Source organism: Equus quagga, chromosome 8, assembly GCF_021613505.1.
Source record: "Equus quagga isolate Etosha38 chromosome 8, UCLA_HA_Equagga_1.0, whole genome shotgun sequence".
Lineage (NCBI taxonomy): Eukaryota > Metazoa > Chordata > Mammalia > Perissodactyla > Equidae > Equus > Equus quagga.
The window spans coordinates 66,672,885-66,689,521 of NC_060274.1; the positions used below are offsets into that span (position 1 = coordinate 66,672,885).

The following is a 16,637-nucleotide window of genomic DNA, read 5'->3' on the forward strand; positions in this document are numbered from 1 at the left end:
GGTCAGGGAGAGATGAGGGGCCGTCGCTCAAAGAAAAACGGGGGGGGCTGCACTTGGAGAAGTCCCGGCGGAGGAGGTGGGACTGAGGAAGCCCCTGCGGGGTGGGCAGCATTGTGATGGTGGCTAAGTAAGGAGAGGCCGGCATCCTGGGTGGAGTACGCTGCAAGTGCACAGGCCCAGAGACGAGAGGGGTCTTACGGGGTACAATGTGGAGGGCAGCAAGGTGGGGCCCTGGGGCTGTGTCTTCATCTCCTCAAAGACCACGAATCCCGGCTGAGGAGTTGCTAAGTAAGATTCGAACAAACTAGACTCCGTGGACGGCCCCGTGCTGGCTGGGAAGTGAGCAGAGCCACAGAAGCTACTCAACTCGCGGAGTCCCCAGACCCGTTACACCTGCCGGTCTCTCCCGCATGGAAGAGGTCCCTCCAGCAGTCCCGGCTCCAGTCACCCAGCCCCAGGCTGCCTTGCAGAGGACGGTGGCTACTGCTGGGGCCGGGCCCTTCCAGGAGGAGCCGGGAAGCCCAGTGTTCCTGTGTGTTTGAGGAAGTGGCCCCAGGCGACCCTTTCAGAGCTGAGGAGGAGGCCGCAGGAGCGTAGCCAAAGCTTCCCTGGCCCAACTGAGCATGTAGAACCATTTGCCGGCTATCAATTCCACCCCCGCTCAGGGCCAAAGGCTCACTGAAAGGGGTGCCACAGGCTTCTGTGGATGTGTGTGGCCTCTCACTTAGCATGTCACTGGTGATCCGGGAGGGGAGAAGAGGCGCCAGCTCTGGGGTCTCTAACGCTAGGGGAGTGTCTGAGCCGCTTATGTGCCCACATGCAAATCATGCACTTCTGCCCAAGGCAACAGAAGGCCATAACCTCCTCCCCCAGCCACCGCATCTGGGGGATGCAAGGGGTCACGTCAGTAGCTTCGTTCAGTGGGACCCTTCCTCCTCCTCTGTCCCTCTCCAGCCCCCACCCCAACAGCACCTCCCCACTGAGTCCCCGCAACAAACTCATTTATTAACTTTGCATGTCAAATATTTTTTCCGTTTAATTAAAAAAAGAAAAAACCAAACAGTTAATGTCACAAAGGGCTCCAGAAATACATGCTTTTGAATTCCAGCCATGGAGAGGACAAAGGAGACACGTATCTGCAGACATGGCTGCTTTCCATAGAAAGGTTCGTGAAGCAGAGACAGCCAAGCTCTTCTGCCTGTGAGAGAACACAGTCCACCGGGCAAGGGCTGGGGGACAGTGTCTTTGGTTGGCCAAACCTTCGTCCAGAGCTCCCTGGAAGGTGGGTTGGCAGGAAGGGGCATTTTCCTGCAGCCCCCCTCAAAGGGGGACAGAGGCAGGGGGTACAGAGGAGGCATTTAAGTTTCATTAGCCTCTGGCTGCCTCTGAGGCTGTAGGATACGTTATTTAAACCTAACACAAAGTAGGTTTATGATCTGAACTTGGATCTCACGGCAGCCGAGTGACACAGCAGCAGCCACAACGCGGGTGTTGGCAGGAGAGCCACCGGCCTGGAAACCACTCCGCGACAAGCCTGTATTGTTTAGGTCCACATAGAGAATACACTAAAACCCTTTATACCAAATAAGAGTAAATAATTATACCAATATAAACAGGGCCTTTGACCCTTCATTTTATTAAAATGGCACGTCAACAGTAAAACAGCATACTGATCACTTCAGACGACCGCGAGCCCCCGGCGCGCTGTTCAGGGGTGGCACGGGCTCCGTCCCGGAGGCTGCAGATTCATGCATTGAGCAGTTCATGTTCTTTATCCGTTTTCCCAACAGCATCAGGATTTGATAATGGGTCGAGGTCAGCGAAGAGGCTGAACCAGGCAGTCAGGTCCGAAGCAGCCTTGGCAGGCTCTGGGGAGAGAAGGAGAAGCATCAGCACGCCCGCCTTCCAAGTGCCCACTTCTGCCCTCCTGCACACGGGAGGGTCCAGGCTCCTCTGGAAAAGGAGGATGCTCAATCAGACAAACCCCATAATGCTCTGGCTCTAAAGCGAGTTAGGGAATTCCACGTCCCCCCGTTGGTCGGCTGAGTATAATTTCAAAACCACGGCCTAAAGCTCAGTGAAGAATGAACTCTCGTGTTAACTCCCATCTCACCCCCACCCCAGCAGATGGCCACAGCCCAGAGAGTTGCCTCAGACCCTGCCACTCTACCACAACCAAGAAATACCATAGTTATTTCAGAAGTCAGACTGAATGGCTGAGGAAGCAAGGTGCCTTCCAGGGTTCACTGGAAGAATCTTGTCATATCTGCTGGGACAACAGAAATACCATGGCCACTTTTTTCAGGCTTCCAAGAAGGGGTTGGCACCTAGGCCTGGCTTCTCCTCTTTGTTAAAAGTCACCACATTCACCCCTCTCCTGTCAGAGGAAGGAGGCCCTCCACATGCCTTCCCTTCTCCCGTGGGCTCTAAAACACCCCACACCCCTCACCCTTCAGCCTCCCTGGAGTACTTCCCTCAGCTGCTCCTTCACTGAAACACCTGCCCTGACTTCCTGATTACCACTATAATAGAGCCAAATTATCTTCCAGATGAGGAGAAGATTTTCAAAAGAGTGCCTGATGCAAGTGATTCCTAAATAAGTAGGAGGCGCCTCTTTATATAAATCATCCCACATGAGCATCGAAGTTCACTGGCTTGGATGACCCATGCTTTTTTCCATCTCCAACAGGTGGGAGTATCAAAAGCATGAAGAATATGTCTCTCTGACAGGTTCTCCTTCTAGCTGAGAGCAGCTAGGAAGGTGCTTGCCATCTGCCTAAGAGAGTCTCAAAGAATATTGGGAGGACAAGTTGCTAAGAGTGGTTATGTTAGAGCGATGGGAATCCACCAACATAAACAGGGCCTTTGGTCTTCCCAACAAAATGGCCCTGAAATGTTAAGACGGTATACTGAGCACTTTGTACTTCTGATTGCCCTCCCTTTGGCTTTTTGTCAAACTCTGTTGCAGATATTTCACTTTATAATGAGATAACAATGCATCTATTACAGAGATAAGTTACTACAAGCAGGACTAGTTAGTAACATGCAAGTTATTACCATGTGACACTAACTGAGTTCTGTGAGGAGTTAGCCCTCAAAACACTTGGCTTATTTTGATGTGATAAACTGAGACTTGAGAGATCTCAGTATAGTTGGTTGGGGTGGGGGAAAAACAACTAAAAACAAGGAAGTCAGCTTTCTTTAATCGTGTAGGAGGGCACACAAGGAAATTGTATGAGGCAAGACTGATTTAGGAGGATTTGTCTATTCTGGATAGAGAAAATCAAGATATCTTAGAAGTATCTCCAGTGAAAATATGCTACATGCTCATTTCCCCTTCCTCCCAACTTGTGCAAAGGTCTTAGAAGGCCCTCAGAGTGGGTGTGGCCCTGCTGTGAGGAACCAGGTGACTATACTTTGGGGCAATCCTCACATCCCCCAGACCTCCTCTGTTGGAGGGAAAACCAGGTGCAACTATCCGCACACCCCCTAAAAGAACATCACGGGAATGTTTTTTGATGATAATAGACACTTCCCCTAACTTCCTGAGGTCAACAAGGGGAAAGTGGGTGAAGACCAAAGGAAGAGAGCGTGAGCTGCAAATACAGATGAGATCTTCAGTCGAGCAGATGTTCCCTTTGGGGCCCTGTCTCAAGAAGAGAACAGATCTCATGAACTTGAAAGGCCCTCTTTTGACAACTAAGAAACCTGGCTCTTTGTGAAGAGCACTAATTAAAGGCCTTGTTTGGTGGTGGCAATGGTATTTTCAGCTAAAGACAGCAAACCTCAGAGGTCTTTCCTCCCATGCTGTTTCCACCCAATCTTGGGGAGCACCCAGTCACATGGAGACAGATATATTTGATCCATCCTCATTAAATTTGAAAAAGTGAATTATGAATTAGGACAGTAAGCCAGAAAAAAAGTCAGGATGTAAGACTTAGGATCATGCAAAACTCTGCACCCGAATAGCCTCTCATTTCAACCCTAAGTGCTCAAATGGAAATTAGTAAAGAAATACAGAAAATAGTGTTAGGCCAGTGGAAAGGAAGGTGGCTTTCATTTCAGGGGGATAAAACACTGTATTACCTTTCACTGCAGGGCTGTTGTCATTGGGACTGCTTGCCTTTGGTGCTGGCCATGGAGAAGGAGGAGGATTGACATTGCTCTCTGACCAGCCTAATGTTCAAAACCAGAGCTCGTTAGATCGAGGGAAGAGCAGTCACACTGTCCCACCTGTGCTGGGCACACGTGGTTGTCAACCACGGTAGCCCCCAAAGAAAGGGAAGGGGGTGGTGTGACAGACCCTTGTCCCACGTTACTCATACCCGAAACACATTTTAAGGGAGAGTAGATAGGTATAATCATGCCCAACTCAAAAGTATTGAAAACTAGGGAAAAGATTGGATTTTGAGAAGCAATGAGAAATTGCTAAGGTTAATACATCTTTGCCCATTTTTCTTCTCAAGTAACATCATTTCATGTTCACACTAAAGATTATCAATAGCGTTCCAAGGAAATCAAGTGCCTTGTTTTTCTGTCACAAATGGGGAAGACTTTAAAAAGTGAACACCATTACATGTAGCAACAGAACTAGTACACTGCGGGTCTTCTCTACTTCTAATATGATTCAGTTCATTTATTTTCTACACAGTTGATTTAAATTAGGAAGTTTAGTTAATATAGAAAAATAAACAGAAATCCAAGCCAAATATATGAGGGGGAAGGAAGCCCCCTTAACTTGCTGCCTGCCGTACACTACAATGGTGTTTAGCTGGTATAACCCAACATTCTGTAAAGCCCCTGTGCTCTCTCTGCCCCTAATGATTCAGAGGCATTCCGCAGTCCTGCTTTGCAGGGAGCAAGCCTAGTTCCCCACAGCATTTCCCGTCTGTGCTGGATGTTTTGGCATGACTCACACCTAATTTAGAACTTTACCATATGCCTCTTTACACGCCTGTTTTCTGTATGTGTTAAGTCCTGTCTTCTCAATAAGACCAGGAATTGCTTCTTCAATGTGCTCCAAAATACCTAACGCAGTTCAGGTAGGTGTTTGTGGACTAAGTTCCTTGTTGATTCTCACTGTGAAAGGCAGACCATCAGATGATGCATCACTGTCGGGTCTATCATAGTTAAAACTGTATCCTTTTATTGGCATGCTCTGGTCACACGTTTTCTACAGAAAAGGTTTTGCCTCTGATAAGGCCCTCATGACATCATGTTTGGATGACAGAGGCCAGCTGGGGTAGTGAAACCAGTTTCTGGAGCAAGAAAGCCACTCAGTATATGCCACAAAACAATAAGATTTAATGCTGTTTATTTACCCTGACATTCTAAGATTTGTAATTAGGGACTTAATTAGAATCATACTATATTTATTAGCTTGAATTTTTGTCTCATCTCCTAGAGGTGTGAGCCTCTTGAAGGCAAAAGCCACGCATTATTCCCCTTTATGTCTGTTAGTGCACCTCCTGGCACACAAGGGGTGCTGAATCAAGATATATTATTGAAGAACTCTTTTAAACCATGAGAAGTGCACTTATGAAGCCTTATTTTAAGAGACGGCAAAGCAACGGTTGGCACAGTAGATGCCACAATACTCACTGGTTGAATTTTTTCATTTTAGGCAAGTGGCATACAAGCTTCTCTAAGAAGACTAACCAATGACAAATGAAACAGGTGGCCTATAACCTATTTATTGGGTCTAAAACAATGAAAACATACAGAGGGCTTTAAAAAGTATTGTTATCCATTGGAAGGGTACCTGAATGTGTAGTTAACATAATTCATAAACAAAAGCACCGATCTTGAGGGAACTTTCTGGGATGATGGAAATGTTCTAAGACTGGACTGTGGTGATGGTTGCACAACATACATTTATTAGAAATCCTTGAACTGTTCTCTTACAATGGGTGGATTTTGTGCTATGTACATTATAGTTCAATAAAGCAATTTTTAAAAATTACCAGTATTTGGTGTAATACAGGAGTAACATAACCTACCTAGTTCCTAGAAAATTGGCCCACGAGCATTTTCCTTCTAAACCGAAATCATATAAAACAGTGGTAAATGTGGAAAGTCAAAATTGCAGTTCCATTGTGTGCCAAATAAAGCTGAAAGAGGTAGACTCTAAGTGGGTAAATTTTACCTTATCCCCTACAATCCTCTCCCTGACACCAAGTGTAGTCAAGACCAGCTTTTGCTCAACAGAACCCATGCAACCTTTCCACCAGCCCCTGCAGCCTGGCCTCATTCTCTTAGAGCAGTGGTTCTCAAAGAGTGGTGCCCACACCAGCAGCAGGGGCACCACTTGTGAGCTGGTTAGAAATGCAAGTTCATGGCCAACGCTGACCTACATGAATCAGAATCCCTGGGGGTGGAGCCCAGGAAACTGTCTTAACAAACCCTCAGGGATTGCCGCACAAGTGTAAGTCTCAGAAGCACTGCCATAGATGGTCTGCAGGGAGGCTGCCAGGGTTACCATCTCCATCAGGATCAGCCATCGTGGTTGAGGCCAGAGCTGGGACAAGCAGAGAGGCCCTCCTGGGAAACAGAGGGGTCTGCTTCAGGACCCGCCTCCCTAGCTCCTGCAGCTTTAACTGCTATTGATTGCTGTATGCTATTTGGTACAGTGGGAGCTCAACATGGTCATTCTTCCCGTTTCAAAAATATCCACGACATTCACTTTTGAAAAATGGCTGCAGAGAACACTGGGAAAGAGAGGCAGGTTCAAAGCCTTGTATTTTTCAGAGTATAAAATGGAACACATTCCTAAAGGAGGCACAATAAATCCACATGTCAAAATGGAGCTCCCTTCACTTTATGTAATGGACACGTTCCTGAAAAGTTACAAATAAGTGTCTGTATATCAAGTCATATTTTAAAAGTACCAGAAAAACAAATCATATTTTCAAACCTATCGTTTAAAGGATTATAATGGCAGATTCCTTTATAAAGACAATAACTGTCTTGTAATTGGATTCTTTTCTAACTATGAATTTTTGAGTATTGCTCACCTAAACACTCATGAACCATAAAAGCAACATCTAGAATCTACGGATTTGGGAGCTTCTCTGCAGCAGAGGACATGAAGGAGGATGAGTCCCTCTTTGGAGACTAAGATGATGGGGACAGTATACCTCCCAATTTTCACAAAGACACAGGTATCATTATTCCTTTGTCCCATAGTGTGAAGCAGAAACCACAGCCAGTTTGCCAAGTCAGTCTCCCCTCAGAACAGCTATTAGGCATAAGTCTAACAATCCAACTATATGTATGTGAGGGGACAAAATGGTACAGCTGTGACACTCGCTGTACATTAAAAAAAAGAAAATACTAAGTTCAGCTGCAATTCCGCCCTCCTTCATATCTCTTTGGGAATTCTTTAGGGGAGGGGTGCTATGAGGCTAATTATGGACAGAATGCCAAGCCCAATTTCAAATGTCTTGGCTTCTGTCAGGAAAAAGTGCTATTTGAAGAGAACTTAGTGTTGTTAATATTCCTGTCATTGCCATCAACTTTTCTTTAGTTGGTGTTAGCTGGCTGAGGCATTTTTAACATGAAGAGGTGGCTGGGAGGTTGTCTCCCCAGCTCAGAGTAACTTGTCAGGAGAAGGGTGGTGGGGGTAGGGGCAGGAGAGTGCTGAGAGCTCCGTGAACAAAATGACTGTCCTAGCCCTCTGTTCCTTTGATATGTCAACTGTGCTACCCATTTGCAGGAAACACATATAAAATTTTATTGGCGCAATCCTTCCCCCTTTACTTACATAAGGGAAAATATAAATCAGCCAGAAATAACACTGGCCAGCTAGAGCCGCAAGTGGAGCCAAAATAACACCATCCAGAGTAGCACTTTACCATGAATGGCATTTCACTAGCTGGGAGAGCAGAAGTCCAGGCTGGATTGACAATCAAGTCTGAGGTGCTCTGGGGTGGGGTTGGCAGTGAAGGGGAAAGTGGGAACACCACAGCCATGGTGGCCAAGCCTGCTCCACTCGGAGCCCCTCTTTCCATACCTGCAAATGGTAGATAAAACTTCCTGTGTCATTACGTTGTTGGATGGATGAAACAATCTTGTAGGTGAAACCAGGGAGGACAGAGGCCAGAGAGGCCCTCAATAAATCTAAGCCGAATCTGGATTTTCGTATAGCTCAGCAGACATGAGGATCAACCCCTAAGATTGTCTGAGGGTTGTTTTCTTTAATGTAGTGATTCAATGTCAGTTGCTCTCTCCCTCCCTTCTTGCCATCCACCCATCCATCCAATGTCTTTTTTTGAATATCTATTGTATTCCAGGCACTGAGCTATTCATGTTCTGGAAATATGATGGTGAGCAACACAAACACAGGCCCTGCCCATGACAACTGAAAGCAAGAGACAGAAAATTAAATCAATTTTACAATGAGGTGAGCTACGAGGAATGATTAAGTACTGGGTGTAAAGAGAATGGAGAGCAGAAACACCTAACACTGACTTCTTGGGGGAGAAAGGAGTCAAGGAAGGCTCCCTGGATTAAAGAACATCAATGCTGAGGATCTGAAGGATGAGATGTTAACCAGGTAAAGCAAGCATCATGGGTGTGTAGGTACGTGGCATGCTCTAAGGGGAGGGGGAGCATGTGCCAAGGCCTAGTGGTGGGTAGAGCTGGGCTCACTGAAGTTTACTATGCCTGGAGTCCAGCTTACCAACATAATACATCGTTCTCCAGCAGAACAAAGTCATTAAGTCATGCTAAGTAAAGATATGGGCAACAATGAGACCAGAGTCAGGCCGTAAAGGACCTTGTAAGCCACGGTGAGGAGTTTTGACCTTATGTGAATGGTAGATAAAACCGTAACAACATGGCAAGTCAAGAGACCTTTCTGGGATTCCTTGATTTCCTCATCTATAAAATGAGGGTGGAATAGATGGTCATCAAAGTTCCTTCTACGGATTCACAGAGGCACTTGAATTCTACAGATAGCCAAGACTTGCAGATGCTCCTCAGCAGGCATGGAAAGTGCTGCTGCTTTGATGGAACAAACAATTCCATTGGCTCATGCTGAGAGTGCCTGTTCTGTGTTCAAACTATCTTGAAATGGGCCACACAGTCTTTTCTTTCACATTATGCCATTTGAAATATCAGTTACCTGGAGCCAGGCTAAGCCAGGAACAGCAAGAAGTGAGCTCTGGTTGAGGAAAGATGACTTGGAGAAAATCCAAAGCTTGACGTTACATCAGCCTTAAATGGAAACCCACCCAGATGGTAACAGCACCCTGGAACTGGGTAAAACAAAAGAATATCCGGAAGGAAGGAACACAGGGCTGTATGTCTGTAAGAATCTGGAACAAGACTCCTAAGTTTGGTTTGCAGAATACTAAATTAAAAAGATGCCCTGGTGCATTTATACTGAGCAGATGGTAATCTTTTCAGTATCAGCGTCTATTTCTAAATTAAATTTTGGATGTTGATGGAGAATTGAGAAGAATGTCAAATGAGGCCTAACAGCCTTGCCTGGTCTCCCCCTCAGGCAGCCCCTCCGGCTGGCTCTCCCCCTACTCACTTCAGGAAGCCTCAGGAAGGTACAATTTTCTTGTCACTGTATGACCCAGGCAACCCAAGTCCCTATCATGCTGGTAACTTCAGAAACTTAGAAATCCTAGCTAAAATTAACGCCTTCTTCAAATTTTCAGTACAACTCGGTCCTAAATTAAGTTCCTTTGTTTTGCTCTCCTAGAGCTTGAAGGGGGTGTCGGGAGGAAGATATAATTGTTGTCTTAGTAAATCCTCCTTCCTTTCTATTCTCCCAGAGCACTGGGGAGCAGAGGGAGGAGCGAGGCCAAAGTAGAGAGGGAGGGAGGCAGCGGAGAATGCGGAGATGAGGGGAGAAGACTGAAGAGATGCGGGAGGGAGAGAGAGAGGGCGAAGGAGAGCAGAATGGCGTGTGGAGGAGTGTGGAGGTGGTGTGGCCGTAGCCTGGAGCAGTACCCCCTCAGCCCTCCTGACACTCCGACCCTGAGGATACAGCTCCACCTGGCCCTCACAGACAGCTAGGATAGGGTGGCGAGACTGAGCAGGAGTGCACTGGAGTGAATGTGTGGGTGGCTGCTAGCACAGGCAAAAATTTTGTAGACAATCTCAATTTCAAATATTCTGTTCTGGGGCTGGTCCCATGGCCGAGTGGTTAAAGTTCTGCACGCTCTGCTTCAGCAGCCTGGGTTTGTGGGTTTGGATCCTGGGCGTGGACCTACTCCACTCCTCAGCCATGCTGTGGCAGCATCCCACATAGAAAATAGAGGAAGTCTGGCATGGATATTAGCTCAGGGCAAATGTTCCTCAAGCAAAAAAAAAAAGAAGAAGACTGGCAACAGATGTTAGATCGGGGTGAATCTTCCTCACCAAAAAATAAATAAATAAGTAAATATTCTATTCTGGAATATCATCCAACTTTTGTTGTTGACAGGGAGGCTGCCTCCTCACACCCACGTTCCTCCTCCATGACAACCCAGTTATTCCTGTCCCTGTGTGTGCCCAGGGCCAGGCTAGCCATTACAAGTCCTGCTTCTCTGGGAGCATCCCAGGAGAAGGCTGAAGGGAGCTGTAGGGCAAGCACGTTGCCATCAGAGACAAACGGAATGGTGGAAGGCATAGATTCCGGATCAGACGGCTCAGTGTCACAATCTGGCCTGCCTCCTACCACATGTAGGATCTCGGGCAAACTACTTAGCGACTCTCCTCCTCAGTGTTCTGGGCTATAAAATGGAGAGGATGGCAGCACCTGCCTGGGGAGGGGGTGGTGAGGATGAAGTCAGTTAATATACATAAAAAGCACACAGGACGGTGCTTGGCACATAGCATGTGCCCTATGGAGTACCAGTTATTATTATTTTACCAGCTACAAATGGGGGATCCACAGAATCACACAACTTTAGACCTCAGCATCTCTGAGTGGAGGTTAACCGAGGGATAGGCAGCTGACACTTGTGGAGAGGTAGAAGGTGCTCCTTTGGATGACATGGGTCTCTCCTGATCGATTGGTGAGTCTAACACCTCATATTACAGATGAGAAGGCAAAGGCCCAGAGAATTTGAGTGGTTTGACCTATTGTTGAAGAACAAGTGAGGGGAAGGGAGTTTGCAGAATAAAACCCTGACTTCATACCACAGTGTGTCTCATTGAGCCAAGGTAGTCTGAGTACTTATTTCAGTGGCTTAATTTCATTTTTGAGATGAACTGGATAACTTGGGGAAGCAGTTTCAATACAAGGTGTCAAAAGTTCAATAGCTATTTAGATGCTTTTGCAATTCATGTAAATAGATGGATTTTCTAGACAATGGATGCAATGGAAAAAATATGTGGAGCCAACATTCATCTTTTCCTCTCTTTCAGGGGGGTGGGGAGAGTCCTGACAAAAGCATAGGATGTGGTTGTGAGTGGATTATACGATCCATCATCGAACAGGGAGCCTGGCCTTTATTTGTACCATGTAGTTTCAAAGGTTCCCTGAGTCAGGGGGCAGCACCAGGGGGGAGCTGTGAGAGCGCGAGATCGTGGGTGTGGGAAGCTGAATGGGCTTCCTCTTTCAAACACTTAGCTTCCACTTTTTTTTTCTGTCAGTTTGAGTTCCATAGACATTCAATTGGTGACTGTTGACATGCGAAGGAAACAGGCTCACTCAGGTTACAAAGTAACTCCTTTAACCTTGATCTTGATAGGACCCCAGCAGAAGAAAGGAAACTTTTAGCAACCAGAATGATCCTTTTAAAAGGTGTTTCAGATCATGTCCATCCTTAGACCAGGATGCTGTGATGGTTCCCAATTTCACTTGGGCTGAAAAAGGGCCCAAGTTCTTCCAAAGGCTCCGAGGCCCGTGTGGTCCAGCTTCTGCTCCTCTCTGAACACCTGTCCCCCTCGCTCCAACCACAGTGCTCTTCCTGCAGACCCCCGGCCATGCCACCCATGACCTCCCTTAGGCACTGGCACAGGGGCTCCCTCTGCCCCAATCTCCACGTGGCTAATTCTCTCACCTCCTGCAGCTCAGATCTCTTTTCAATATGAATCCTATTTAGTTCTGCAGCCTGACCTACCCTGCCATCCCCCCAACACTCTAGCCCTGGCTCTCCCTTTTCCTTTCCCTGTAACATTGGTCACTTTCTTGCACCTACTTTGTGATGTGCTTCTTTATTATGCTAATTGTTCATTATCTCCTCTCATTCGAATGTGAGCTCCAGGAAGGAAGAAGTGTCTGTGTTCTCAGATGAATCTTCAGTGCCTGGAGCCCAGGAGGACCCCATAAACATTTGTTGAATGAATGAGAAACTTGCTCAAGTGCTAGTAGGATGGCAACCTCAAGTGACATTTTGTTTTTCTGAGAAATAAATGGTCTCCCTTTGCAGGACCTCATTCTCTTTGCACAGTAGGAGCTTGCATTTCTTCTCTGACTGTCAGAACACCTTCCTCCTTAGACCCGTGTGGCCTTGTGCCCTTCTCTTGGAGTTGGGGCAAGGCTGATGTGCAAAGCCCATGGCCACTGCTCATGTCATAGCTCTCAGGCTTAGTTCTGGGGACCTTGCCTTGGGCCCTGAGCTGAGATCTTCTCACTCTGCATGCTCAGGAAGAGGGTGTGGGGCTCAGACTTCTGGGTTGTCAGTGTGGAGCTCTCACAAGCCAATAGCCCTGGGCCACCCCTGCTAAGTAGGAGCATGCCACCACTGTTCCCTGTTGGCAGCAGGGGCCCTGGTGTCTCCAAAGCTGGGGCCCAAGTGGAATTCATCCGGCAGGAGAGCTGGAGAGTCTCCAGCAGCCCCAAGATCTGCATTGTGGATCCTGGCTCCTGCCTTCCAACTCTCCCACGGCTCGTTAGCACCTCCACCACAGGTGGGTGGGGGTGAAACTCAAGTCATGGCAGCATTGCTCATCTGGGGCTCGGTGAAAGAGATGGTGAAACCCAGGGGTGAAACTCAGGGTGGAGAAGTATTTATAAATTTTATTTATCCTTCCTATCTCTAACTTCCTTACTGAAAATAAATGAGATGGCTATAAGACAGGACTCACAAAGGAAAACAAAAGGAATCATGTAGTTCATAAAAAAGAAGGAAGACTTTTTTTTGGTCTTGCCCACCAACTCTTGCTTTGTCCATGATCTCATCAACAAAGACCTGAGGTTTTTTTTAATAGCCCATAATTATTTAATGATTCCAGCACTGCTGTTTGTTCTCAGCTCTAAGTGCCAGATAAACATGGTGTTTATTAAGGAGATAGCCTAAATTCATGGAAAAACCAAAACAATTTGAGAATTTCAATAAAAGGGACATGAAAGGAGGGAAAAAGTATTGAAATACTAGAAAATTGTTTCCTTCCCAAGGTCTGTTTGTTTAGAAACTCAAAACTTAAAAATTTAGATTTCAACCTGAGTTTTAGTTTTTGTTCTCTAAATCAACACGCTCTCCATGCCAGCAATTCTCAACCAGCATGTGGGCTGCCCGAGAGCCTCGGTGTGCCCTGAACCTTTACCAATGTTGCTGACCATTTTGATCAGTGTGGAAACTCAGTTTCTGCTGTGGCCGAGACGCATGGGACGGTTGAGCCATGTGGATCAAGCAGAATAGGAACAGCTGAGCTGAGGGCATAGTCAGGGTAGGGAGGGGCCAGGATAGAGAGAGAGCAAGAGAAAGATAGCATGGAAAGAGTTAAGAAGCCCAGTGTAATGTCAGTTGGCACTCAGAAAGAGGGCATGTCTATGGGAATGCGGAGAACGTTGCCTTGTGAGTATATGGGAGAAGCAGCTAGGGCAACGGCCAGGCAGTGATGGCCAAGCCACCAGGTCCATGACTATGAAGGCAATCCTCTCAAGGATGCCATGAAAAAGTCTAAAATCAAAATAAGACAATAAGATTGAGAACAACCTCTCTAACCTTTTATTAATAGGAAATGTTAACATTGGGAGAAAATTATAAGGAATAGATTTTAAACCCTGCAACATATCTTAAAGCTAGAATGGGATTCTGAGATTTCAGCTAAAAAGTCACTGGATAGAACAGAAAAATACAAAAAAAACCCCCAAAAAACAAAAAAGACACTGGACATAAAATAAAAATCAGAAAATATCAAAAAAATGACAAAGAAGGAAGAAATAGGCCTATGGGATTAAAAACGCAAAGAATGAAGAAACAAAAAAAGCCCCTTTTTAATCCCCATAGTACATACCGTGTAGCGAGGCCTGTAAGTCTTTCATATTTTGGTCTAAAAGCTGCGAAGGAAGGAATCCTGAGGCTGCCTGGGGCTTGGTGTCTGGCTCTCCTGGGCCCACAGTGGGCGCTGGCTCCTTCAGCCGGCCGTCTCCAAACACAGCAGCCCACTCTTCACTGAACTCGCCCTCTTCCAGGGAGGACGCATGGAAGATCTCGCTCAACAGCAGCAGGTCATCTTTGTCAGCACCTTCGGCTTCCAAAGTCCCTGCCATTGGGCCCAGGCAAGCTGGTCAAAGTAACAGCACAAAACACATCACCACCAAGGGCCCAGGCCCTCGGGAATCAATGCAGTGGGGTTTGGGATGGGACAGACTGGGGAGACAGCTAGATTTAAGAAAAAGCTAATCAAAAAATAAGTTAATCCCATTATAGCCTTTCAAGAAATTTGAGAATTAAATTCCTAGTTCCCTTCTCCCTTATCCTCCTTTCTTCAAGGCCAGTTCAGTTGCTGAACATTATTAGAATTGCACTGAAATAGTTTCCAAAAAAACTCTAGGGTTTTGGTTTTTCCTTAACGTAAAAGCAAATTTACCACCAAAACATTTCTCAGATATGAAGCAAAGCCAGGATTGAAGGCAGGTTGGAGATCTTAGTTCCTTGTTTGTATAGGTTCCTGAATCTCCCCACACAACAAGCCCTAAATCCACAGCCACCATGCCATGTGGCAGGCTGCCTTGCCATCCAGGATGGGGAGAGGACCCACTCCAGGCCCTGACTGGCCCGGGAAGGGGAGGGGGGCAGAGGATGTCAGGAAGTCCTGCAATGACCAAGAAAGGCATCCTTGCTTCCTTTCTCTTTTGCTGCAGCCCAGCTGCACGAAGCAAAAAAAAGGTGGGTCTGGTTTGCCACAGGGCAGCAGTGAAAGAATGAGGGGAAAACAGCGCAACTCACAGGACCACCTAGAAGATGAGCTTCATAGGCCAGAGACACAGCTCTGGAGGGTTGGAATGAGCACCAGACCAGAGTGTGAGCCCCTGGACCATCCTTTATATGCTGCGTGACTTCAGCAAGACCCTTAACCCCTCTGGCCCTATTTTTTTCATCTATAAAATTATAATATTAATAATGCCCACTCTGGAGTATTGTCAGGAAGAGTGAAAGAAATAGACCAAACCTCATTGCCTGTTCAGAAGGAAGACTTTAAAGAAGGGATCCCTTCTCATGATACGAACACTGACACAATACTGATGAGTGAATACAAGCAGAATGGGGAATTGCTATCAGAAATCCCATAGCAAGACGTTTCATTGAGTTTTCTACATATTTTTGAAACCAAGAACTGACAGTTTTATTAACTGTGACTTTGTTGTATCTAATTGCCACTTGGAAACTGCAAACATTTTTGTTGTGAGTCATGAAGAGAAGGAACAATCATGATTTATATCTTCTCTGAGCTATATTGCAATTCTGATATTGTCATATTAAGTGAGATGAACAGGTTTTCCTCAGATATATGAGATAATTAGCAAATGAAACCTTCTTTTAAAAAAAAAATAAAGCTTTTTGGTTGGCTCTATTGATCTGTAACCACATTTTATATAAAGATCTACAGATGGAGGGGATTTTTGATGTGCTGAGCAGACTGGCTATCAATCACGGAGGGGAGGAGTCCAGTCATCTCATATCGCTGAGGTTTAAAAATAGGGGCAAAATATCACTTTAATCAGACAACTGTCTAATTTAAGCATTCTTATTGTTTGTGTTATCAGAGAATTTGCACCGAGACATAGACTGTAGGCGTGGTGGTGAAGAGATGGGGAAAATGGCATTTTATTAAGCAGGCTTCTGAGACAGCTCTGTAGTGACAGGGTAGTGCAGGAAACACCTAGCCCTGTGCATGGTGGGAACCGCAGGGCCGGTGAGGGGAGACAGCCCATCTCTGTGAACAAAGGCAGGAACCTTGGCTGTGACAGGGTGTGTCCATCAACATGCATCTACGCATCCTCCCTGACCCCTTAATCTCTCTCAGCATCACCCTTTTCACATATATTAACTTCACAAATCTCTGTACTTCCTACTTTCAGTTGAGACTGGAAGGCCCAACGCTATTCTCATGGTTTACTCTCTGGCCTGACTGAAACCGGATGATCACTGAACCAAACCCGTTTTATGGGAACCAATTCAATAAATCAATGTGTAGACTCTAGAGGAACAGAAGATGTTAAATGAGCATTGGAAATTATGTGTGTTCCTCCTGGGGACACTTTACAGCCCTCCACTAAGTCAAACCCTGGGTTGGGGGGGCTTCGATGCTTTCATCTAGATGTCAATTCAGGAAAGATCATGAACTAACATTAGCAACAACAAATAATGAACTTTGAGTCTTGCAAAAATAACCACAGACTGGAAGAGCTCTATCTTTGTTTTTCCTGTTTAGGCTTTGTGCAATGATATTTAGAGTTGAGTTCTGTG

At 46.1% G+C, this 16,637-nt stretch overlaps 1 protein-coding gene across 9 annotated transcripts in view; it reads right to left on the reverse strand.

Annotated features, from left to right (window-relative positions):
* Positions 1-1,609: 1,609 nt before the first annotated feature.
* Positions 1,610-16,637, reverse strand: part of ICA1 (islet cell autoantigen 1) — a 141,329-nt gene continuing 126,301 nt past the window's right edge. For 7 of the 9 annotated variants that reach the window (XM_046670311.1, XM_046670317.1, XM_046670314.1 and 4 more), the window contains 3 exons: positions 14,182-14,451; positions 4,087-4,176; positions 1,610-1,868 (listed from right to left, as the gene is read on the reverse strand). In XM_046670311.1, coding sequence (XP_046526267.1) covers positions 1,747-1,868; positions 4,087-4,176; positions 14,182-14,451 — 482 coding nt within the window. In that variant the 3' untranslated portion in view covers positions 1,610-1,746. The remainder of the gene's footprint in view (positions 1,869-4,086; positions 4,177-14,181; positions 14,452-16,637) is intronic. The other 2 variants (XM_046670319.1, XM_046670318.1) reach the window with 1 other exon arrangement.